Source organism: Dendrobates tinctorius, unplaced genomic scaffold (genome assembly GCF_039654945.1).
Source record: "Dendrobates tinctorius isolate UK_male_01 unplaced genomic scaffold, ASM3965494v1 ptg000156l, whole genome shotgun sequence".
In the NCBI taxonomy this organism is placed as follows: domain Eukaryota; kingdom Metazoa; phylum Chordata; class Amphibia; order Anura; family Dendrobatidae; genus Dendrobates; species Dendrobates tinctorius.
The window spans coordinates 3,423,905-3,450,762 of record NW_027361823.1 but is presented as its reverse complement, the minus strand read 5'-3'; the positions used below and the strand labels follow the sequence as shown (position 1 = coordinate 3,450,762).

General features: G+C 41.4%; 1 protein-coding gene across 1 annotated transcript; it reads left to right on the top strand.

The window, feature by feature from the left end:
- Positions 1–22,556: 22,556 nt before the first annotated feature.
- LOC141051242 (olfactory receptor 6C4-like) lies at positions 22,557–23,495 on the top strand. Its single transcript, XM_073548113.1, has one exon. The coding sequence runs from the start codon at positions 22,557–22,559 to the stop codon at positions 23,493–23,495; it is 939 nt and encodes a 312-aa protein (XP_073404214.1).
- Positions 23,496–26,858: the final 3,363 nt, after the last annotated feature.

Here is a 26,858-nt window from a genome sequence, read left to right as displayed (position 1 = left end):
GCTCCTAAATAGTTAAGCATTTTCATTGTTAGTCATTTTTATTCAGTTATGCAATCTCTCAATAACTCAAATAAAAAGAAAATGGATGATGGTGGAAAGGTGACATCAAAGAAGGAGAAAAGAATTAAAGATGGTCTATTTCAACTTGGATGGAAAAGACCCCTTGTCAGAAAAGGAAAAAGAAAACTAACAGACAGAGGTGCACAGAAATGACAGTAGTTTCTGTATTTTAATATTAAGCTAATATTTAGACTACACTGAGCTTGTTAGCTTCATCAAATGGTGGATGGTGAATAACTCCTTTAATATTGGAATTGACTCTTGTGAATTGTCAACTCTGGTCTTGGACCTAAATGAGGAAGTTGTTCTTCATTTGTATCTGGCTCCTCAGTGAAACGCAAGAAATATTTATGGGTCGCCCTCACAGGGCTGTGGGGTACTCGGTACCGGGCCCGATGAGCCTCAATGGGAGATGTCACAGCAGCTGGGACCCGGCCCGTGGCCCTGGGCGCCCATTGTGAAAAGGGGGAAATGTTCAGTGTGCTTATGATGAATAGAATGAATGAGTCGTGACGCCACATGTGGTGGTCGGCAATGAAGATGTTAAGCCGACACTGCAGACAGATACTCTGGGACAGATGGTGTGGTGCGGCAGCGATGTTATTGCCCTCCACAGGCAGGGCTGTAGTCCCAGGACAGAGTAGGTGAAGTGACACTTACAGTAGATGGTGCAGTGTCGGGCGGAGGGGATGTAGCAGTGCCGGGCAGTTTGACGCAGGAATAAGTGGAGGACACCAGGGCATGTAGTTCCAAAGCTTTACTCACAGTCTGTTGTGGCACAAGAGCCCACATCCGTGCCGTGTCCTCTGGGTCAGGAGCTCAGCCAACTTCCAGGCAAGATGAAGTACTCCTTTCCATCACTCCGCCAACATATGTGCCTTTTCTGAACGTCTCCCTCTTAACGCCTTTAGTGAAGTACTCACAGTACTGAGTTACACTGGAGTTCCTCCTGTCAGATGTTCCTATGAACTCTACTTGTACGGCAGACATCTGTAGCCTGCTTCGGGGACTCCTTGCTACCAAGTCCCGGCTCACTATCGTTTCTGTTGTGCCCCCCAAGTCTTGTGTGGGAATAAAGTGGTGACAACTTCTATTCCTCCGGTGTCTGCTGCAGGACCATTAGTATCCGTACAACCTCGGGGCCTGGACCCCGGCCTTGCGCTTAGAACTTGGGAAGGGTTCTCCTCTAACCCTAATCCTTAGCTCTCTTCTTCTCCTCACGTTCTGTACTAATCCTTTCCTTCATATGGAGAGTCAGGCTTTCTATCAAAGTTCCTTTCCTGTGCCAGCAGACCAAGATCACTGAGGTCGGCTGCAGCACTCCCTTCATCCATCCCACTCCGGGGATCTCTTCTCACAGACTGACCTCATCAGACTCCTGTGACAATCTGACTGAATCCTAAATTCTTCCCGCTCTTTTGGTGCAAAACTAAGCTCCACCGCCTCCCAGCACGCTTCGTGTTCCAAGCAGGGAGCCACTAAAGGGTACTTTGCTACACTACTATGTTGTGTAGGATGCAGGTGTTGGAGCGTGGTCAGGCATCTCCACCTTACCTGGATGGTGGGGTACCACACCTCAGGAGGAGGTGCAGTACCTCTCTGGCGACTGAACCCTCAGGGGCGCCACATTTATATAACTGATGCCCCAGAATGTTCTTATACAGTGGGAGATCTGGCATTTGCACCCGGGTCACCAGGGTATGTGTCGGGCCCTGAGCAGGTAGGGAGAGCCACTGGCCGTCAGGGTCATCGGTGTTCTATGGGTGCCTGGTGCCAGCGTCCGTGAGTGGGCCCCCTCCGCTTCCTCAGGGACTCGGTACATACAGTACTTACCTCTCCTCATTCTTCCACTGTGACGTTTACTGACTCTGTGACATTTCAGGTAAGTGGGCACAATTACATCACTATAGCACACTCTCTGCTCTGAACAGTCACAGTGCAGACAGCTGGAATAAGGCGACCCTGAGGAGTCTGGAGTAGAGCAGCGAAGAGCAAGGAGAGGTGAGTATTTCATTTTTTTATGTTTGGAGCAAAATATGAGGCCCATTGTGAATTGAGAATTAGATGGGGCTCATCATATACTGGAGCATTATATGAGGCCCATTATATATGGGGGATTTTAAGTGGCTCATCATATACTGTATGAAGCATTATATGGTGCCCATTATGTATGGAGCAATATATGGGGCTCATTATATTGTATGGAGCAATATATGAGGCCCATTATACTGTTTAGAGCATTATAGAGGGCTCATTGTACTGTGTAGAGCAATATATGGGGCTCATAATTCTTTATGGAGCATTATATGGCGCTATAAGGGGCCCATTATACTGTATGGAGCAATATACGGTGCTTATTATACTTTGCAAAGCAATATATGGGGACATTATTCTGTGTGGAACAATATATGGAGCTCATTATACTGTACGGAGCAATACATGGGGCTCATTATTCTGTATGGAGCAATATATTGTCCATTATTCTGTATGTAGCAAAATATGGGGCTCATTATACTGTATGGAGCAACATATGAGGCTCATTATACTGTATGGAGCTATATATGGGGTCCATTATTCTGCATGGAAAAATATATAAGGCTCATTATTCTGTGTGGAACAATATATGGGGTCCATTATTCTGCATGGAGCAATATAATGGGCTCATTATTCTCTCTGGAACAATATATGGGGCTCATTATTCTTAATGGAGCAATATATGGGGCTCATTATTCTATATGGGGTTCATTATATTGAATGGCACAATATATGGTGCTCATTATTCTGTATGGAGCAATATACAGTGGATACGGAAAGTATTCAGACCCCTTTAAATTTTTCACTGTTTGTTTCATTGCAGCCATTTGGTAAATTCAAAAAAGTTCATTTTTTCTCATTAATGTACACTCTGCACCCCATCGTAACTGAAAAAAACCCAGAAATGTTGAAATTTTTGCAAATTTATTAAAAAAGAAAAACTGAAATATCACAAGGTCATAAGTATTCATACCCTTTGCTCAGTATTGAGTAGAAGCGCACTTTTGAGCTATTACAGCCATGAGTATTCTTGGGAATGATGCAACAACTTTTTCACACCTGGATTTGGGGATCCTCTGCCATTCTTCCTTGCAGATCCTCTCCAGTTTCGTCAGATTGGATGTTGGTGGACAGTCATTTATCATGTATCGGTTAAATAGTTTAAAAATTAAAATAAAAAAGTGGGTGATATAATCTCTGCTGAGTGTGGCAGACAGGAAGATAACATGAAGAAGACATCTGTCCAATGTTGAAACGCGTAGGTCTAATACCTTTAATTCTTAGGAAGATATTACCTGCCTGTATGTCACACTCAGCCGAGCTTATAACACCCCTTTTGCCAAAGTGGTCTCAATGGAAAAACTGCAGCCACAAAGCCATTCCTTTGACATGGAAATAAGACTAAGCAACTCAACTATGCATAAAAATATAGGAATTAGAATGCATTAAAACAGCAGCAGGTGCTCCAGACTGATGAGTCAAAATGTGAAATATTTGTCTGTAGCAGAAGGCAGTTTGTTTGCAGAAGGGATGGAGTGTCTGCAACGAGTGTCTGCAGACAATAGTGAAGCATGATGGAGGTTCCTTGCAAGTTTGAGACTGCATATGAGCAAATGAAGGTGGGATTTACCTGGGAAGATTGCAAATTGTCTTGAAAGGTTTCTACTTGTAAATAATCTTTCTCCCTGAAGTATGATGGATTCCAAGTACCCTTCCCCAATTGATGGTCAGCAACAATTGCTTTTCTAATATGATTAGTTATGTCTTTCCTCCCTGGCATTGTATTGACACATGCTTAAATGCTGCCAAAACTTCTGCTTTTAGACCGGGATCAGACTACCGTGTGTGATGCGAGAAAATCGCTCAAGTCTCTCACATCAACACCCAGCGCTGCCGCCGGCACTCAGGACCGGAGCTGTGGCTGCACGTATTTCTATGCAGCTCCGGTCCTGAGTGCCGGCGGCAGCGCCGGGTGTTGATGCGAGAGACTTGTGCAAGTTTCTCGCATCACACACAGCAGTGTGATCCCGGCTTCATAGGGATCGTCACACTTGCTGATAAGTGATTAATCAAGGGCATTTGATTATCAGCACCCCCTTAAATTCTATGGAATTCTTAATTTTTCACAATCTGCTTCTGCATTTTTGTCTATACGTTAAATAATGACACGGTGTAATTGTCATGTGTTCTTCATCTGAGGTTACATATACTTCATTTTAAAACCTTCTAAAGAACGGATTTTTTTTATTATGTCCAAAGGACATTGCTGGCTGTGTTCTTCCTGAGCTGCTCTTTGCACACTACTGTCCCTCTCTTTCCGGTACGCTCCTGCCTAATGAGATATAATGCAAAACTTTATAAATCCATTTGTACTATGGATAATTGTATAAGTATGATTTGACATTTTAGACAAAGATAGGAAAAAATTTTATTTACATGTATTATAAAGATACTTGAACACTATGAAATGACCATTAAGTGGCTGATAATAAATAGCAGGAGAGGAGTTACTGTATATTAAATCATAGAAGGTTAGAGTTGGAAGGAACCTCCAGGGTCGTCGTGTTCAATTCCCTGCTCAATGCAGGATTCACTAAACCATCTGAGACAGATGTCTGTTCAGCCTCTGCTTGAAGACTTCCATTGAAGGAGAACTCACCACCTCTTGTGGCAGCCTGTTCCACTCATTGATCACCCTCACTGTCAAAAAGATTTTTGTAATATCTAATCTGTCTTCGCCCATTGCTTCTAGTCTTTCTTTGTGCAAATGAGAATATAGCTGATCCCTCTACAGTGTGACAGCCAATAATGCCAATAATAAAAAATCCTATAGAAGAAGCACTAAAAGAACCAGAGTTTAAAAGTAAAAAAACAACAACCTTTATTCAAATAACAATAAAATTACAAGATGTAAAGACATAATAGGGATGACAAAGAAATGACAAGGATCAGCCAAAAAAAGTAACCTCATGGTAACAACCAGGCAATCAATACCAAAAATAAAGTAGAAGAGTATAAACCTAATGGTCAGCTCAGAAAGTGCATGTGCATTGTGCAGCATATTGTATCAATGTATTTCTAACAAGTAAAAGGTAAGTCAAAGAGTAGATACACTGAACAAATTACAAGCTCACATAGCAACTGTCAGACAGCATCAGAAAGAGTACAGAGCCAAGACTAAGAGAACAAGTAGCATGTAATATCAAATAGAATACCTGAGGAACCTTGGTGCCACCCACCCCAACGCGCGTTTCGGCATAGTGCAGTCTTCCGGAGGTATGGCATCATGGGAGAAAGTGAGATATTTATAGGGGAGAAAAGCCAATCCAGATGTTTGTATAAGAAAACTGCTCCACAGCAGTGCAAGCGCAGTCGGACCGCATCCAGAGCACGGCAACACCGAGGGTGTCATAGGAAGAAGAAGCCCACGTCACTCGAACACGCCCACAAGGGATCACATGAGCGGGAACAAGGACGCAAGCCTACTCAAGCCTGAAGGAGACGCCGTCAGTGATACCTAGCGCCGGCGCGCATGCGCACAAAGCACGTAATGTATTGCAGGGAAAACAGGAAACCCATACAAAAAAGAATGATTGTATTAACACGTGGGACCAAAAGCAAGGAATGGGAGGAGTGGAATAATATGAAGTATAACGTGCATGTTGAACAAAAAAGGAATGCATTCAAGACACAAAGAAAGAGTAAAGGATGAAAATATAAAAATAAATATGCATGAGAAAAACCCTAGAAGGTATATCTGAGTGACCATTAGATCAAATACAATATCTAAAACTAATGATACAAATGAGATATATTATATAAATGTGTAGAAAAGTCGGTACTGTACATCATATAAAATACACAATAAAAACATAGAAAAAACATATAAAAAAGGGGGGGAGTGAGTAAGAGATGAGGGAAACAGCAGTCCCCACATCAAAAATACATATACACAAAGAAGTGGAAAATTTTACATGATAAATATTCAAACAAGAGTGAATATATGTGTAGGAACATCGCACTACAAAGAGTGAACTGTAACCCATGGTATAAAATAAAAAATAAAGTGAAAAATAATAATACTAAAAGAAAAAAAATGAAAAAAGAAAAATGCCATGAAGTACAGTCCTCTTATTGGATGGATAAACCTGGGTCCCACAAGAAGTACGTCTGAACAAGCAAGGAATGAAGAAACACAGAGTCCAAGGGTAACTATGGAAAATACAATGAAAAACATGTTAAAACCAAAAACGGATGAAAATTTTTTTTTATAGAAAAAGAAAGAACAATAAAAGAAAAACACAGATGCCAATTAAAAAGCATGAGACTGTAGATCAAAGGAAAGAGGCAAAAGTTAAAGTTTCATTAAGGCCATGAGGCTGTAATGTGCGAAGCCTCCAAATCCACCGTGCCTCCTTCTGTGCCAAAAAACGACCCAAATTGCCTCACTGAAGACAGGGAATAAGCCGATCTATCCCTTTGATTTTAAAGCCAGAGGGATCACACAAATGGTGGAGCTTAAAGTGTCGAGGAATCATTTTAAGACACTCGACATCGTCCTCTTTGGCAGCCGCCAAAATGTCACGAACATGTTCACGTGCCCGGACCTTAAGGGCACGTGTAGTGAGCCCTACATAGCTTTTATTACACAGGCACGTCCCATGGTATATAACCATGGTAGTCAAACAAGTAATTGTCTGAGTGATTACAAACTCTCGGCCATCAGAAGAAGAAAAATGATTAGCACATACAATATTGGGACATGCCACACATTTTCCACAGGGCCTGCAACCCCATTGAAGAACACGAGGGCCAGACCCCATGGAAAAAATGGGAGAAGGAATAACAGGTGAAAAATAACTCCTCACCAAATGATCACCCAAATTCTTGGACCTCCGGGCTGTGATCGATGGTCGAGATGGTAAATATTGTCTAAGAATAGGATCGGCAAGAAGTATAGGCCAATACGTAGCTACCACATCATGCATCTCCTTCCATTTAGAATGGTACTGCGCCAGTCTTACCTGGCTATTGGCCTTGACTCGAGCGGAGGAATAAAGAAGTTGGTGTCGATCAGCATTCCAAGCCCTATTGTAGGCTTTTTTTTTTTTTTTTTTTTACTTTTAAACTATTTGATTCTTTTAGTGCTTCTATCTATAGGATTTTCTATTCTCTTCCACTGAACCGGTTACATACATCCTTGCACCCTTGAGATACTTTACTTGTGGTGGGTGTTGGTCTGGTTATATGATTTTTAATAATGCCAATAATGTTTGTGGATCAAATAATATATTTACAGTATATTATGGTTAAGGTAGCCTGTTTTTATCATGAACACCATGATGGGAGGAGTCGTGATTCTTCATTTATTGTTGTCTTGGAATCACCTGACAGATTGTGCTAGGATGGGGCATCTGTTATCTGATCTTTCTAAATCACATAAGCAGGTGCTATAAACCTATTTGATGGCACCAATTTAAAAGGTATATAAAAGTCAAAAAGAAAACATGATTTGCATGTTGACTGTTTCTTAGGAAAAATAAAAGAGACATTATAAAATAGAAATGTAATGCACTTGGTTTTCGATGCCCAGAGAAAGGACTATATTGGACAATACTGTTTTTTTTGCTCTGCCCCTGATTGAAGGCTGGTGTTTTGTACTTGAGGCTTGAAGAAAAGTGTGCCGGAGCAAGATGCTCCAAATTCATTAAAAGGTATACACGTTTTAGAGAATTTGTCAAATATTTTAGATGCTGGGAGTAACGGCAAGAAACGTACACCAGTCATAGGCCCAAATACATTTCTTTTGAAATTTATCCCACTTTTGTGGAGTAGATTATGATGAGTTTGTTGGCAGAGCTAGACTATGCCCCTTCGTGGCTAAACTGTGGCCACTTTTCAAAAAGTTGGAAAAGATGGACAGGATTTCAGAAGTTGTAAAAATTTTGCAACATTTTAATAACTGCTTAATAATAATAAGCTAAACACTGACGGGCACATACACTCAGTCACTCGCCTTACAGCCAGTTCTATACATTGTGATCCTTGGTTTAGTACAGGTCATTCAACGGAAAGAGTTACCGTATTTCCCTGCTTGTTAGGAAAGAAGCAGAACCACTGAGGTATCATGGCGGAACTATTTGGTCAGAAGGAAAGAGAGACAAATTCTTTTGAGATCCTGCCCCCAGCAACAAAACTAGAGGCTCATTAAAACAAGAAAACACAGTTTTTTCAGAACTTTTAATATAAAACAAAATCATTTAACCCCTTTAAAAATGGCGCTCTGTATTGTAATATGGGCAGCCATGCAAAATGTACATCATGATGAATGCCGTGAGCTGTGCTAATTCAAAGAATAGTGAAATCACTGCTTGTTATGGCAAAGTATCAATAAGCATCATTGAAATGCTACCTAATAAAACTGGAGGGAATCTCTCTCTGCAGACCTACGCGGCATATGCTCATATGTCCTTAAGGAGCACATCTTGTACTGTGTCTTTGAGGAATACAGCTAACTATATTGTAAACATGCAGCATTATTTTTATGTTATATCACTCTAGAGAGTTAAGCATTGGGGAAATTAAATAAAGTATTTAAAGTGCAATAACAATAGAGCTGGATAAACCAGACTCAGATTACAGACTTGGAGGTAAATTTACATATTAATTGACTCAGAAACTGCATATATTTAGAGAATTTTGTAGAAACACAACAATTTTAGCTTTATATTTACAATTTAACCACCAGATAAACATATTATTGAACTATAATAAGAAAATTTATACAAATAAATCAAGATTTTTTTCAGAAATAAATAATATAGAGATAATTTTATAGCTTTGCCTAGTTTACCTGTTATATTATACAAAGACACGTAGTAAAGGGGATATTGAGTATAATACAAATTTAGGACTTAATTGCCCATTAAATGTAATAGTTGTTACCTTAAAGGCAACCTGTCAATTGTAAAAATGCCTTTAACCTGCAGATAAGGGGTTATTCTGTTGGTTAATAACGTTGTGAACAACATTTCAGCCATAAGAGCAGTGTGGGCATAGGTTTCATCACTGCTCTATGTATAGAGAATGGCGGCTGTAACTTTGTACCCGGAACTGACTGATAGCCGACTCTAATGCTGACCTGCTGTCAGTCAGTGCCGGAGGCGCGGTTACAGCCGTTGCCCTCTATACACAGAGCTGTGACTGAACCTGTGGCGCCCTTGTGACTGAAAAATTAAAGCTGAACCCTATAATGCTAAAGTATGCAAACACTGAATTTATGAAAATTGGGACTGCATTACTGCTATAGAAAATAAGTTAAAAATGAAGCTACATAATTGGCCAATTCATGTGTGCCCAACAGCCAGTGACAAGGCTATCTTCTTTGCTGGGAACCTAACCTAATATGATACCTCTCCCGGGCTGAAAGCCTACAATTATATGGGTAGTATTCAACACAAGAAAATAGTATAAATTGTCAAAATTTCAAATTTTATTATGCACACAGTGCTACAGATAAAATAGGGGTGACGGGGAAGCCAGCGCGATCACTACTCTTCATGTAAGTGCCCGCAGGAGTTTTTCCTATGTCATATATTTGCCTATCTCCTAGATGGTTTATTGGGGGATTGCTTGTAAGGTGCTGTGAATATATATAATCACTAGTAGTCTGATTGGAAGCGGCGCTCCTAATACATTTGTATACAGGCTATGCCTGGTAGAGACTGTAGGCTGTTTTCATGTGAACAGATTTACGTACTTACTTTGCTGCACGATATTTAAATACATGCGGTTTTTGCATTTTATATGATTCAGCAGTAATCTGTAAGAATTAATCCATGTTACATGTAACTAGAGGTTATGCCTGTATATGATGAAATTTATAAGTCTTATTTATTGGATTATTGGGCACACATGCAATATGGCTCCCTGTTTAGATTGCAGTATTCCTGATATATTATTTGTATAAAGAATATTTTGGATATTTTATCTGTAGCACTGTGTGCATAATAAAATTTGTAATTTTGGCAATTTATACTATTTTCTTGTTGTGTTGAATATTCATCATATGAGTTTTTGCCTTTGACCTGTATTGGGTTTTCTGTGTGCAATTATATGGGTAGGTAGGATCAAGTTGTGATTAAAACTGCCATGGACTGAGGTGTGGAGTGCTCAGTCACAAAGCATGTGCATAAAAATATCAAAAGACTGACCGTCACTTCCAAACAGAAAGACAAGTGTGAACAGGTGCAAGCAAAGAATGCCACCTCCATCGCCCCTGCAACTGAAATCGGAAAGCTGCAGGAAGGAATAAAGTTAATTTCCTCACGGCAGCGGGGATCTAAGGATCCATCTTTTTTCCCATAGACTTGTATTAGCGACGGATTGTGACGGATGGCCTCCCGTTTTGTCTGTCGTGCGATGGATCTATCAGAAAATAGGTGTCCATCAACTGGAAAAAACGTCCATAAGAACGTTTTTTGTCTCCATCGAAAAGTCTGACAGTGACGGATCCGTCTACATCCGTCACATGACGGAATCCAGCGACGGATTCCGTATTTTTCAACTGAGCATGCCCGGAAGAATTTCCATTCCTTGAGGCTGTGTACCCACGTTGCGCTTTTTTAAGCGTTTCCTCAGCGTTTGTGCCGGCTCAGACGCTGCAGAAACTCTTAAAAGAAGCTTCACATTAAATTGCATGCGTTTTTGGCTTTTTGTGCCAATGCATGCGTTTTTAAACTCTCAGGAATCGCTTAGCGGCTAAAAACGCAGCATGCTCATTAATTTCCGCATTGCTGAGCGTTTTTAGCCTTCTCCAATGTTCCCAGAAAACACGCGGAAAAAAAACACGTCAAAAATGCGCGTCTTTTGTGCACAAAACGTGCAAGAAACGCGTGGAAATAAAACGGGCATTTTCTGTGAAGGGGATCAGTTTCCTGAGCGTTTAAAAACGCTAACGTGGGCACATAGCCTCAATTTAACCCCAAAAGCTGTTCTGGCACTGAAAAGTCTCTCTCTCTGAGTATAATGTTGGGGTTATCACCTCACATTACAGATGATAGAAGCACATTCACCTCAGACATCATGTACTAGTGTATAGTGATGGGCAGTCCAGCTCTTTTTGGTGATCCAGCTCTCACGGTTCCACTCACCAAAAATAGCCGGCTCTTTTTGGATCCTAAATGGATCCCTATTGCATACATGTTCAGGCGTCTAAAACTCCGCCCACCTGCCGCATAAACCCCACCCACTTTCTAGGAACCAATTAAATTGCTGAGTGGACAGAGTTTTGTTTGGGTGGGCGGAGTTACGTCTGCCGAACGTCGGGATTTTACGCCCAGTGAGAGCCATTCAGGGATTTTAGTGGTTCTCACCGCCGGGAGAAGCTAAGCAAACAGCAGGGGGAAAAAAAATTGTCTCTGCTCCCAGTGGTGAGCCGACTCCCGTTGTTCACATGAAAGAGCAATCTCTTTGTCTCGGTTTGTTCACGAACGACACATCGTTCACAGCAGGGAGCCGGCTCTTTGTGTCGGAACATTCGCGAATGACACATCACTACTAGTGTAGTATCAGCTCCTATATTATGTATTTGATCAATATTACCTCAGAAATTCATGTAGCTGCCATGTCCCTTATGTGCATGCTACATTTTCCTCACAGACTGCGAGGCAGCTTCTGTGTGACCTCCCTGCAGACATGTTTGATATACTACTGTGCATTCACCTCAGACATTGTGTACTACTGTAGCATCTGTTCCTACATCATATATGGGATCAAGATTACCTCAGAAATTCATGTAGCTGCCATGTTCCCTCATGTGCTTGCTACATTTCTCACTCATTGCAAAGGCAGCTTTTGTGTGACCTCCCTGCAGACATTTCTGATATACCACATTACTGAGATATTATACAGAGACTTCATGAGTTCTGGGTTTATGTATGATAGGACAGAGCAGGGACACATGCAGTGTCTGCCATTACTATGGTGGAGCGGGGCAGTCACATGTACTAGAGACACTGGTGAGAGTGAGAGAGGAGCAGTCGGGGGATGGTATATGTATGATGATGATAGATATATATATAAACCACAGGGCAATTAATAATATATGTGGCCCCTTTAAAAAGAAGGTGCAGAGTGCAAAAAAATGCAATATAACATTGGTGTATTCAATATATGTGCAAATATGCATCCAAGAAAGTGCCCCCAGCTGTGCTGCTCTGTGACCGGCGGGCCGTGGAAAGGTATATACCCCTCTTCCTCTTTACCTTGTTGGCACATTTTGCACTTGGCACTTTCTTGAATGCATATTTGCACATATATTAAATACACCAATGTTATATTGCATTTTTTTGCACTCTGCACCTTCTTTTTAAAGGGGCCACATATATTATTAATTGCCCTGTTGTTTATATATATCTATCAATTGTTTTTTTAATTTTTCACTATTTTTCACGAGGCATGAGTTTTTTGTAGGTTATATACCAATAATATATATATACATTTCTTGATAAATTGCATTGTAGGCCTGCTGTGTCCTGGATATTTTGCTATATAGGCTGATATTGTTTTAATATATTTCTATACAGAGAGCACTTGCTGTTAGTGTTACCATCTGTTACCATTGTTGAGTAAAGGTATATATTTTTTACATAATCATATTTTGTGTATTATTATATTTTATTACCTTTTATTTGACCATAATTTTGAGTTCTTTTTTGTCGTTTTTTTTATGTCAGTGCAGTGTATACTGACCCTGCTGTGTGCTGATTATCCCCCCTTCCCAGTTATGGAGTCTGATGATCTGTATGTGACCTCATCTCTGTTACATACTTTGATGCTGGGTGTGCAGATCCAGTGTAACCAGGTTACTCTCTCTCACTATAAAGTTAGGTCCATATATAGTTGGACAGAGACAACATTTTTCTAGACATTACCACAATGAATTTTAAACAAAACAATTTAGATGCAGTTGAAGTTCAGACTTTCAGCTTTCATTTGAGGGTATCCACATTAAAATTGGATGAAGGGTTTAGGAGTTTCAGCTCCTTAACATGTGCCACCCTGTTTTTAAAGGGACCATGTAATGTCTAGAACCAAAATCAGAAAAATGTTGTCTCTGTCCAAATATATATGGACCTAACTGTATGTGTAAAGGCTCTATTCCTGTGCTGTATACTTAACCTGTACCACAGGTCTGTATACATGATATCACGCCTCACTCTGCTATATATGGATCAAGCTGGGTATAGAGATCCTGTGTCTCCAGGTTATTTTCCTGGCTGTACATATAATCTGGACATGACTTCCAGCTTAGTGCTTTATTTCTGTAGCTATTGCTGCCTTTAGTTCTCTTATGTTACATGCTGTCCTGCCTGATATATTCATCATGTTTCTGTATATTGTCCCCATCATATGTTTGCAGGATTGGTGTACACCCACCAAGTGCTTATTTTATATTACCTAAGATGGTGGATAGCACAGGCCTGAATGGATTATGTTTTATCACATGTAAAATACATAATCGGGGAGTAATTCGGCACATTTGAGAGGCCACTAATAACTCCGCACATGGCGGGGATGTGAGTGGGCACTCTTAGTATGATGCTGCACATTGCTCTGGAAAACACATCATGGGCCCAATTTTCAGCCCTAGCTCTCGTCTATTGTATGTAGTAGGCCGGCATCACACTAGAGAGAAATATGGACGAGTGAGAGGCATAAAATCCATGCATTGCACATGGACCAATGATTCTCTACTGTATGGGGCAGCTCCCAACAGCCGTATATTTCTCGACCGTATTATACGGGCCGTATTTTACTACGGCCGCAATACGCCAATGCTAGTCTATGGGTGCGCAAAAAATACACAATACACACAGATCAGACGTGTGACTTGCGATAAATACGCACCCAGTGTCCTTTTCCAAAAGCCGTCAATTCATTTTGCAATACAGTAAAATCACACATAGACACATAGAATGAATATATATATATATATTTATATTTCATACAGTTCTTCATAGCCGAATAGCTGCTGAAACATTTGCCGGCTTCATTAAAATCCTTCCAAAACCCGACATGAAATGACACATGGTTTACATACAGTAAACCATTTCATTTCATGGTTTTTTTTATATGTCTTTCACTGGTAATTAGATGAGGGTTTGTGTGTAAAATTTGGGAGGTGTAGGTGTTAATTTAAAGGGTTAATTTGTTGTAAAAAATTTGCGTGGGCTCTCGCTGTAATTTGTCAACCAGAGAGGTAAAGCAGGTGAGTGAGGGCAGATTTTAATAACCTTGAGTGGGACCATTGTTTTTGGCCCCCCTCTTGCTACAAAAATCTGCCCACAGACACCCCAGAAAAGGCGCATCTATAAGATGTGCCTTTTCTGGCACTTATCCTTTCTATTCCCATTGCCCTGTAGCAGTGGCGAATGGGTTAATAGCAAAGGGTTAATGTTACCTTGAGATTGGAAGGTGACGTTATGCCGATTAATAATGGAGAGGCGTCAATAAGACACCTCTCCATTATTAACCCTAGACTATGAAATGGTTAAAAAACACGCACAGACATTAATTAAAAAGTCTTTTAATGAAATAAAGACAAGTTTTTCTCCAATTTTTATTACTCTGCTATTCCAAAATTAAACCATGATCTGCAAAAATAAAAATAAAAAAGCAACAATATACTTACCTCTCCGCCATTCAGTCATGTCCCACGCTGTAATCCTTCACAAGGGGTTAAATAGTTTACAATGAGGACCGATGCTAATGCGACCAGCCCCACTGTAAACTACTTCAGAATGACTTAGTTCATCTCTGCGCAGCCTCACTGGCTGCCCGGAGATTAACTAATAAGCGTGGGAAAGTTTCTGACTTTTTTCCCATGTTCATCAGTTCACCTCAGGTCAGCTAGGGGACTCCCCGCAGCCTCAGTTACAGTGGGGGCACATTGGTTAAGCACAGGAATGAGGATAATAGGGTCATTGGTGCCCTGAAAGTTTACTGGCTCTGCTTGAATGGCCCCCAGTGTGTGCCACCCCTTTTATGGCTGTCTGTCCTGGTGCTATATGTCAGACAGCTGGGGATATCACAGTACTTGTGAATCCCAATGTACTAGCACTTCACCTGACTCCTACTGTGATTGTTTTAATCCTGTGATTTAAATAAAGCAGTGGCCATTTTGACAATGAAAATAATGTGTTGTGTATTTATTCTAGTGCTTTTGACCCAAAATATGTTTCTATTGACTTTGTAGTCACAGCAGTTACTCTTCTTTTCACAAAGAATTATTAAATATCATATTAAAGCCAAGTTCCCACAATGTGTTTTTCACGCTGTGTATGTGCACTGTGCAAAAAAAATGCAGCATCTTACAGTTCCAGCAAAGTGGATGGGATTTATAGAAATATCACATCCACTGTGACTTTTTTTTACTCTGCGTAAACTTACCTGAGGTGCATGTTTGAAATCCACAACATGTCAATTTCCCTTGCAGGTACAATGAGTTTTATGTGCAGACATTCCCCCCAAAGTTTCATAGGATGTGGAAAATCCCCGGGGTACAAGACCCAGATGTGATTTTAGTATGATTCGGAATCACATTTGACTGTATAAAGTTTTAATCAAAACCAAATACCAGGAAGTGTAAAAAAAATAAAGAAGCTTTGTCTAACGGATGACAAAAACGTGATAAAAACCATGTAAAAATAAAGCACTAAAGATGCAATTAAAAAATGCAAGTAACATAATTTAGATAATAGGTGTAGAAATGCTGCAGCATCAAAAAATCACCAAATACTCATCGTGGGAACGTAGCCTAAAGGTTTTTTTTGCAAAATGGCAGGTTATCCACAGGACAGGAGATAACCTACTGATCACTACGGGTCTGACTGTTGGGACTTCCAGTGACCCCGAGCTCCGGAACCCTGAGAACAAGGCAATGCACCTCTTGAATGGAGCAGAGGAGTGCGTGCTCAGCCTTCTCTCAATTCCTAGTCTATAGGACTGCCTGAGCACACCAGATAACTTGCGATTTTGTGAAAAGTCTCTTAAGGTTCTATTAAGTGGTGCAAATTACATGGCATAAATATCATTGCAGCTACTTTCTGTATGGTCGGGATCACACATGCGAGAAATACGGCCGAGTCTCGCATGTTAATACCCGGCACTGCCGTCGGCACTCGGGCGGGAGCGTTCAGCTGCATGTATTGCTATGCGGCCGCACGCTCCGCTCCTGAGTGCCGGCAGCAGTGCCGGGTATTAAGATGCGAGACTCGGCCGTATTTCTCGCATGTGTGACCCCAGCCTATGAAGAAGAATCTTACCTGTGTGCACAGTAATTATAATTGCAATGGGAAGACTATACAAGGCTCAATAAGTGCCATGTGGTTATAATACTGGATTTAAAGGGGTTGTCGATTTTCTGGATAAAATGGTTCACAGGTTGTTAAAGCTTGAAAATACTAAAATAAGCATGTTACTTGTAGAAGCCCCGGCCCCCAATGCCATGTCTGATTACAGGACTGCAGCACTGACATCTCGTCTACAATATGTGACCGCTGCAGCCAATTACTTACTATTCGTAGCGGTCAAGCTGATGAATAGAACAAGAGACTGCAGAGGCCAGCCATTGGCATCCCAGCGGTCACGTTGCGGACGGCATGTCAGAGGAGCAGGAGGCAGGAGTTACTGGAGTTGACAAGGGATTTTAATGCATTACTAGCCTGCAAGGTTCAAAGCAGGCAAGCCTTTAAAAAAAACCTGTTGAAATAACAACATTTTCCACTTTTATTTGCAGACCCCTTATAAATAAGACATCCTGCCCATGTCAGTATTTCATGATGGAGTTCATGGAGGTAAGACCATACTTTATCATTGCCTCAGTAATCAAATACAAGTGTAGACATTTTTACTTAAAGGAATAATTCCTATATTAAAGGAAATATGTCACCAGGTTTTTGCCACCTAATCTGAGAGCAGCATAGTATGGTGACTGATACCCGGATTCCAGCGGTGTCACTTTACTTAGGCTGGTTTCACACTTGCTTTTTTTGCCCTGTTTTTTAGCGCAAAAAAAGCATGCGTTTTTTCCCCATATCTTTTACATAGGTGCGCATACACATGCGTTTGTACGCGTTTGTAAGCGCATGCGTTTTTTTGTAGTGTGCGCTCAGGCACACAAAATGCATCCTGTTGCATTTTTTGTGCGTCCGACTTGCCCCCAAAAAACGCATGCGCACGCAATGCGGTTTTTTACAGCAAAACACCCGTCAAAGTCTATGAGTGCGCGTACGTGCGCATTGTAATGCGCACGTATGCGCAAAAAAACGCACCAAAACCCCCCAAAAAAAGCACACAAACGCATGATGCGTTTTTTTCATGCGTTTGTATGTGCAAAAAACGCACAGCAAAAAAACGCAAGTGTGAAAGTAGCCTAAGCAATTTGTGGTAGTTTTTATAAAATAACAGTTTTATCAGCACTAGATTATCACTAGAGGACTAGTAAACCTGCTGCCAAAGCATCAGGGTCTCTGCCCTACATCATGCTGCTCTTAGCAAAAATCTACTGACAGATTCCATTTAAGTGTTCCCTAACATTTCAACAAACTTTGCGTAATTCAACAGAACAAACACAGTACAAGCAAATTATATACCGTATTTTGCGGACTATAAAATGCATCAGATTGTAAAACGCATCCCAAGTTTTGGGGAGGAAAATAGGAAAACATTTTTGTTTAATAAAATGATGTTGCATCTTATAATACGGTTATCTGGGGGGGGCAGTGGTGGTGGAGCTGGGTCTCAGGTGGAAAGGTCGCTGCTGCAAGAAGCTGGCAATGATGGCAGGAGATGCTGGGGGCCCCAGGCTGGTAGGAAGTGGTGTTCGGCAGAGGTATGAGTGGGGTGATGCTGCAGGCCACAGGCTGAAAGGAAGTGGTGTTCGGTGGGGTGGGGGCTCCGCCGATAATTTTATGGAAGCTCGGAGCCCCCGCACTTTCCATGCTTTTCAATGCAGTTTACTCAGGTAAAATGAAGCACCCTTTTCCCTGGAGTTCACCACATTGAAAAGCATGGAAAGTGCTGAACACCCCTTCCTACCAACTGGGGACCCACAGCATCGCCCCACTCCTGTGGCCACCAGAAGTTTCCTGCAGCAGTGACCCTGGGACCCCACTCCACCGTAGCTGGTAAGCTACATTTGGATTTTAAGATGCACCCCCATTTCCCAAAAAATTATAGGGAAAAAAGCGTGTCTTATAACCCAAAAAAAGACTGTACTTACTTCACATTAGGAATTGCTCATTTCACTGCCTCCCGAGCTCGTCATCATTTAGTCTGTAAAACAACTAAAGTTCATCTTGCTCAAGGCAATATGAACTGTTACCATAGACTTAGCTTACTGCAAGGACAGTCTATGGTAAGTCTATGGTAAGTGAGAGGCACAAAAACAATATTGCTCACTCCAGAACTAGATTCGCAGCTACACTACTCAGTACTGCTGTATGATGTCCTTCATGTTGCTGCTGCATAAACACAGGAATGCTTCATACACGTGTGTTTAAAGGGGCTGTGCCTCAAACAAAAGTATATTTTAATCAACAGATCTTGGAATAAAAATAAACTCCACAATTGGATGTGTTTAAAAAAAGGTTCCTGTCCCAAAATAATCTTATAAATGTGCCCCTGTGTAATGGCTGTATCTGACGGTGCAGTAATAACATCTGATCACACCACAGCTCCTGGGCAGGAGGGAAAGTAAAAGAGTTTACAGACAGGACAGCCCGCAATCACAGCTGATTGTTTCCCTGGGTTAAAATATTCTCTAAAACAGGCAGGGAAATGTTTTACCTCACAGAAAGAATCAGCTGTGACCCCATGCTGTCCTGTCTGTATTCTCTTTTGCTTCCTCCCCTGCCCAGGAGCTGTGGTATGATCAGACCATGTCCCTGCACGGTCAGACATGGCCATTACACAGTACACAGCAGGGGCACATTTAGAAGATTATCTCGGCACAGGAACATTTTTTTTAACACATCCAATTCTGGAAATTATGATTATTCCAAGATCTATTGATTAAAATATACTTTTGTTTGTGACACAACCCCTTTACCGTATGGAACACATCATAGCATCTAGTCTTCACCCACTAGATCAGACACAGCTGGAAATTATAGATGACGCCTGGAAAGGGAAAAGCTGAAGAAAAATACCAGAAACAAGTCATGTAATAGTTTGAAGAGTTATTCCTGAAGTACACATACATGAAAAGTCATCTGAAACGGCTGTCATGCCTTAGTGGCTGGTGTAGCATAATACAAGCCATAAAGTTGAGGAGCAATGTATTATGATGGATTATTAAGTTTGTATTTTTAGTTAACATATGGCAGCTCAACACTACTGGTTATATATGTAAAGTGGATACAGAAAGTATTCAGACCCCTTTAAATTTTCCACTCTTTGTTTCATTGCAGCCGTTTGGTAAATTTAAAAAAGTTGATTTTTTCTCATTAATGTACACTCTGCACCCCATCTTGACTGAAAAAAACAGAAATGTAGAAATTTTTGAAAATTTATTAAAATAGAAACCTGAAATATCACATGGTCATAAGTATTCAGACCCTTTGCTCAGTATTGAGTAGAAGCACTCTTTTTAGCTAGTACAGCCATGAGTTTTCTTGGGAACGATGCAACAAGTTTTTCACAACTGGATTTGGAAAATAAGTATTTGGTTATTAAAAAAATTTAATCTCAATATTTTGTTATATATCCTTGTTGGCAATGACAGAGGTAAAACTTTTTCTGTAAGTCTTCACAAGGTTGACACACACTGTTGGTGGTATGTTGGCCCATTCCTCCATGCAGATCTCCTCTAGAGCAGTGATGTTTTGGGCCTGTCACTGGGCAAGACGGACTTTCAAATCCCTCCAAAGGTTTTCTATGGGGTTCAGATCTGGAGACTGGCTAGCCTACACCAGGACCTTCATATGCTTCTTACGAAGCCACTCCTTCGTTACCCTGGCTGTGTTCTTTGGATCATTATCATGCTGAAAGACCCATTCATCTTCAATGCCCTTGCTGATGGAGGAAGGTTTGCACTCAAAATCTCACGATACATGGCCCCATTCATTCTTTCACGCACACGAATCAGTCGTCCTGGTCCCTTTGCAGAGAAACAGCCCCAAAGCATGATGTGATCACCCCCATGCTTCACAGTAGGTATGGTGTTCTTTGGATTCAACTCAGAATTTTGTCTCCTCCAAACACAGCGAGTTTTGTTTCTACCAAACAGTTCTACTTTGGTTTCATCAGACCATATGACATTCTCCCAATATTCTTGTGGATAATCTAAATGTTCTCTAGCAAACTTCAGATGGACCCGGACATTTACTGGCTTAAGCAGGGGGGCACGTTTGGCACTGCAGGATGAGTCCCTGGCGGCATAGTGTGTTGCTGATGGTAGCCTTTGTAACATTGGTCCCAGCTCTATGCAGGTCATTCACTAGGTCCCCTCGTGTGTTTCTGGGATTTTTGCTCACCGTTCTTGTGATCATTTTGACCCCATGGGGTGAGATCTTGCGTGAAGCCACAGATCGAGGGAGATTATCAGTGATCTTCCATTTTTTTATTATTGCTCCCGCAGTTGATTTCATCACACCAAGCTGCTTGCCTATTGCAGATTGAGTCTTTCCAGCCTGGTGCAGGGCTACAATTTTGTTTCTGGCGCCCTTCGACAGCTCTTTGGTCTACACCATAGTGGAGTTTGTAGTGTGACAGAGGTTGTGGACAGGTGTCTTTTATACTGATAACAAGTTCAAACAAGTAATGAGTGGAGGACAGAGGAGCCTCTTAAAGAAGAAGTTACAGGTCTGTGAGAGCCAGAAATCTCGCATTTTTTTAGGTGAACAAATACTTATTTTCCACCATAATTTGCTAAATAAATCTTGGTGATTTTCTGGATTTGTTTTCTCATTTTGACTCTCATAGTTGTGATCTACCTGTGATGTCAATTACAGGCCTCTCTCATTTTTTTAAGTGGGAGAACTTGCACAATTGGTGGCTGACTAAATACTTTTTTTCCCCACTGTATATGGCTCTCAAGCTAAACACAGTTTGGAGACCACTTTCATAGCATTAAAGAGGTTTGTTACTTAAGTGTAAAAATGCCAAATCAGTTAATAAAGGTGATACATGCTTTTATTTTTGATAATCTTGTGGGTTGTTTTACATTTAATTTTCACCCAAACCTGGCAATGAATTATTTTAGAGCTCATTCACGTGAACATACTTTTGGTCAATGTGTGTGTAACGTACAGGGCATGGACCAATTATAGGCAATGCGCTAATGTACACATGCTCTTATCCCCAAGGACAAAAGGTCCATTTTACAGACCACAACAGTGCTATAAAAGGCAGCTTCTACACCCATACACATTTTGCACAAGCTTAATTTTGTTATAGACAATGTAGGTGCTACTTTCAGCATTACCCTAGTTAAAGTGTCACGGGGTTACCACGACAGTGTGGAGCCAGAAGACTCCGGCGCTGAGAAGAAGCACTTCTCCTTTTTAAACGTGTTTATTTCTTGTGGCATGTTGGGAATCCCTGTGTTCACAGCTGGGCTGTTAGCCACTCCCTTCCCCTTTATAATCTGGGTTCTGTTACTAATCCTTGTCAGAGCAAGCATTTGCTGCATGGCTCTCGGTGAGAGAGGAGTTCATATAAGGAGAGTTGGAGGAGTTATATGTGACTGTTGTTTGGTTTGTATGTTTGGTAATTCCTTATCCTTCTGTTTTTGTTTATTCCCTTACCTTCCCACCCCGATGCATTCCTCTGTTACATGTGTGTGAATATTTTGTATGGCTGGAGTTTTCAGTTATCCCTTGTCTGTGTAACCTTGTTTGTTGGGTTAGTGTACTATGGTGCACAGTAGCGCCCCCTCTTCCCTGGGTAGGGAAAGAGAGCAGACGAAGGGCTAACTTAGGAGATAAGGCAAGGGTGGAGGCCCCGGCATCTTCGAATCTGAAGTATCCCAGGGAGCAGGGTGAGCTAGGGCGCCACCTAGTGTTAAGGATAGGGAAGGAGCTCCTGGTCACGGGTCACCCAACAGCTGTGTGGTGACAGAGTGGCTTCATGTTGTTACAATACTATTCTGTCTTGTACAAAAATAGATATTTTGTACCTTGGAATAACGCTCTTTGTGCTACTGTAATTTTGCAATGTTTGGCATTAACATATAGATCATGAGAATCAATATGCTGATGGTCGACAGAAGGCATCCCACTGCTTAACAGTATATGTCTGATTATAAAAGTATGATTTTAAGTGTATGCCTGAGGTTTTGGCTTTGCATTCTCATGTAGATCAATGTACGAATGCAAGAAAAGTATTGACACACCTTAGACAACACTTAAATATATATTTTTGTCATTTTGCAGTCTGACCCGTTTGCGGGATGTGCAATGGAAAACAGAAGCTGGGCAGACAAGTTTCTGCTCCTTGGATTGACAAAGGAAAAGGACATGAGTATCATACTCTTTATATTTTTTCTGATGATCTATTTGTTAACCCTTTCGGGAAACGTAATTTTAATTTTGCTCACTAGAATTGACACCAACCTAAGAACACCCATGTATTTCTTCCTAACCAGCTTCTCTTTCCTTGAGATAGGTTACACGACAGTCACTGTACCCAGAATGCTGTTTGATCTTTTATCTGGAAACATGACAATATCTTTTAAGAGTTGCCTCACTCAGATGTATTTCTTTTTTCTATTTGGCACCACAGAATTCTTTATTCTGGCCCTAATGGGATTTGACCGTTACCTCGCCATCTGCCATCCACTTCATTATACCAGCATCATGAACAAACGATTATGCTACCAGCTAGTTTTTGGCTCTTGGATAGGTGGATGTATGGTCCCAACTGTACCCACAATTGTACTTTCTAGAAAGCCATTTTGCGGCTCAAAAGTCATTAACCACTTCTTCTGTGATGTTGGGCCTCTGGTGAAGCTCTCATCTCCCAACACACTCTTCTTAGATATTTTTGTCTTTATGATCTCTGCTGTTGTGGTCCTTGGTTCTTTACTGCTCGTGACAGTCTCCTATGTATTCATCATATCTGCTATTTTCCGAATATCTTCATCTTCTGGACGACACAAAGCTTTCTCAACGTGTGCTTCACATTTTTCAGTCGTGACTATTTTCTTTGGAACTGTGATATTTATGTACATCCGACCATCGTCCGGAGAGAATTTTGACATGGACAAGGCTATATCCATCTTTTACTCTGTTGTTACACCTGCGATGAATCCTCTTATTTACAGCTTAAGAAATAATGAGGTAAAAAAGGCTTTATTAAAAGCTTTAAAAAAAATAAAACTTCATGGGAAGATTTAGGAGTTATATATTCCATAAGGTTGAAAAAACATCCTAGACCACAGTAAACACATCTTTAGCCGTAAGGGATGCTTCAGAAGTCGGCGCAAATCAGTCCCAGCACCGACTGGCTGCAGATCTCCCTACCAGAGTGTGACAGCTTCATATAGGTCTATAAGACTGTGGCACTCAGGTCGGGAAAGACACGGCCAGTCCGTGCATTGTGGTCTGTGCTCGAACCGATTTTCATGGAGGTTTCAAGCAGCTATAATTTATGTTGCATAGATTTGGTGAAATTTTCATAGCAAAAATTAAGACCAATCCAACATGGTTGAAATAAAAAAGAGCACATTTAGTTGACTGTACAACTTCAAAATGTTTTAATAAGAAATAAATTGCATTACAAATAAAATTAGATGCTGAAATATAAAATGAGCAAACATTAAAGGGAATCTGTCAGTAAGATCAACCCTCCTAAGCCGTTTATTGTATATTGGCATGTAGTTAAAAGGAAGCGGAATAAAATGATCCCTTGATATCTGCGATCTGATGTCTTATTCCAGAGAAATCCATTTTTTTATTTTATGTAAAGGAGCTGTTCAGGACTATAGGCCGGACACTGATTTGCATGAGACTCTGCTCCAGGGTTTTTTTTTTAAATGAAAGGGCAGTTATCAGTGTGAGAGAAGTAACTAACTCAGAACAGAACTGAAATTTATCTGCTTACAAACACATTTTCTGCAGCTCTCACAGCTCTGCTGTATTACAACAATCTTGCAACCATGTCTGCCTGTGAGAAGGATACTGAAGCTGAGATGAACCTGCAGATGTGTCAGTTATAATCACACACAGCTCTGCAGTGAGATCAGGAGAGCAGAGAGCTGCCATCACACATCACACTGGAAATGCCCCTTCATGTAAAATAATCTCTGGAAGCAGATTCTCATGCAGATCAGTGTCTGGCTCATATTCCTGAACAGCTCATTTCCATATAAGAAAAACATGGATATCTCTGGAATAAGACATCAGATTACAGATATCATTATATTCCGCTTCTTATGACCTGTATGCCCATATAGATGGCTTAGGAGGGTTGATACTACGGACAGATTCCCTTTAAAGTTCAAGAAATACTCCAGTATATATACTTTTCACCTACACAGTGCAAGATTGGCTAATATTCAAGAATAATGTAGAGGTTCTTGTGTATACCTCATGTACACCTGTGCAAGATAATGTGCCTTTTTACCTTGACTCCTTATTCCCCTCTGATATCTTTCCCTAATGTAGATTACACTTTTCCAATATGCCACTGTCTCATCAAATTGCACATCCTCCAACCTAATGGTTGCCAGTGATCGATCAATGACAGTACTAGAATCCATCAATCAGTTATTCACAATTCTGACAGGATGTAAACCAGGGGTACACAATTTGTGTCCCAAAGGGACATGTGGCTTGCAATGCAACTCTTTCTGGTCACCCAATCATCTGGTCATAGACATACTAGCTTGCGTCATCCCCTTCGTTGTTTTCCAGCGTTGCTCCAGTACATCCTCGGCGAAAAGTGGTGTCTGCTGGAGTGTGCCGGAGGTCACAATTCAATTAAAGATCTAAGATCCCCGACGCATGTGCGCTGCAGTACTTTACTAGTTTAATGATAGGTGGGGGTCCTGTAACAGTAACTTTCATATATTTGACATTTATCATTCAATTATAATATTTTATAAAACGGCACAGATGGCAGCCCTTGAAATTTGTTCAATCTGACAATGAGAGCTCTTGGACCAGAAAAGATTGTGCACCTCTGAAGTACGAAGAGGTCCATCATCTGATTAGTGGCTGCAGGAGAGTACTATAGATCAACTTCTACATCTGTCAAGCCACGCCACCTTTCAGAAGCAATAACTTGTTTTATACATGAAAAAGGTTTTTTTGAACCACTGCTCTGTGAATGTGAAAATTATAAATATATATAATATATGATTTATTACTGGGCCATTTGTGCAGATTACCAATTCCAATAGTTGCCGCTGAAGATTCAATTTTAAACGTCAATACTGACTCTCTGGCTATGTTCACATATCCAGTAGTCATCTGTTACAGTGGTAACAGCAGAAATACATTGGCAAAAGTTATTTTTTTGTAAGTTGTCAAAAAACTGATTTCCGCTTGATCTATTTTTTGATTGACGCTTATGGACAGATCTGTTAAATAGCTATCCATTTTATGCTTGCAGGATCCATTTCAAATAGAAGAAAACAGATCGCAAATTAACAGATCCGTTGCCCTTAGACTTGAATGTTAAAAAACTGATCCAGCTAAACTCAGTTTTTTTACAAAACAGACAAAAGTTGTATCTGCACAACTTCTTTGCCAATGGATTGCTGCTGGATCCATTCTAAAGGCCCCATTACACACAGCGATCTCGCTGGCGAGATTGCTGATTTGTGACACATCAGCGATCTCTCCACCGCTATTGCTGTGTGTGACATCCAGCAGCGACCTCCCCCCCCCCGCCGGGTATCGCTGATCGTGCTGGACCGTCCTGGGCCATTTTTTAATCGCTGGTCTCCTGCTGGCCAGCGCGCATCGCTGCGTGTGGCAGCGGGAGCCAGCGATCAGCGACGCTGCACGCTGGTATCCAACGTAAACAGAGGGTTTCTAAGAGCAGCGCGGCTCTTAGATACCCGCTGTTTATGTTGGATACCAGCCTAATCGCTGGTCCTGATCGCTGGAGGGGCTGTCTATGTGACAGATCACCAGCGATCAGCCTAACGATGACCCAGCGATCCCATCATGTCGGATCATTGGTGGGATCGCAGGGACATCGTTATGTGTAACAGGGCCTTAACAGATGAATGGACATGGGAATAGAGCTTTTCAAGGGCCATGGCCACATAACTTCAGATAAGAAGCCGAAACAAAAACTCCATTTGCATACACCTGTAGAGGTGCGAGGGCCGGACTAGGGGGGTGATCCCTCGTTATACCGCGCAGAGACGTACAGAGTCAATTAGAGGCAACATTCGGGTACAACAGGTCCAGGTTTATTCGCTTGCCGTCCGCCTGACGGCCTCTGAAGTACACCGCACTTTACTTCAATTCACTTCCTGAGCCTCCGTTTCTAGGCCCGCTTTACACACCGTACCTTAGCACCAGGGACGTACATGCACGTACCGTCCCTACTTCACTTGATGACGCTGCTGACAGGTCCGTCACTGTGGCCGCCTTAGGCCCGTACACCAACAGTAATTTTACTGGTCAGACGTCTTCTTCCACACGGTATGTTTCGCCTCTGTCTCGTCCTTTTTGCGGTTCTTTCCTGTCAGGACCACCCCCCTGACGTTCTCTCTCCTCAGTCCCCCTGGTCTGGATTCACCT

Excerpts from the sequence above, each read along its gene's own strand:
- LOC141051242 (XM_073548113.1), top strand. The coding sequence starts at position 22,557 with ATGGAAAACAGAAGCTGGGCAGACAAGTTTCTGCTCCTTGGATTGACA.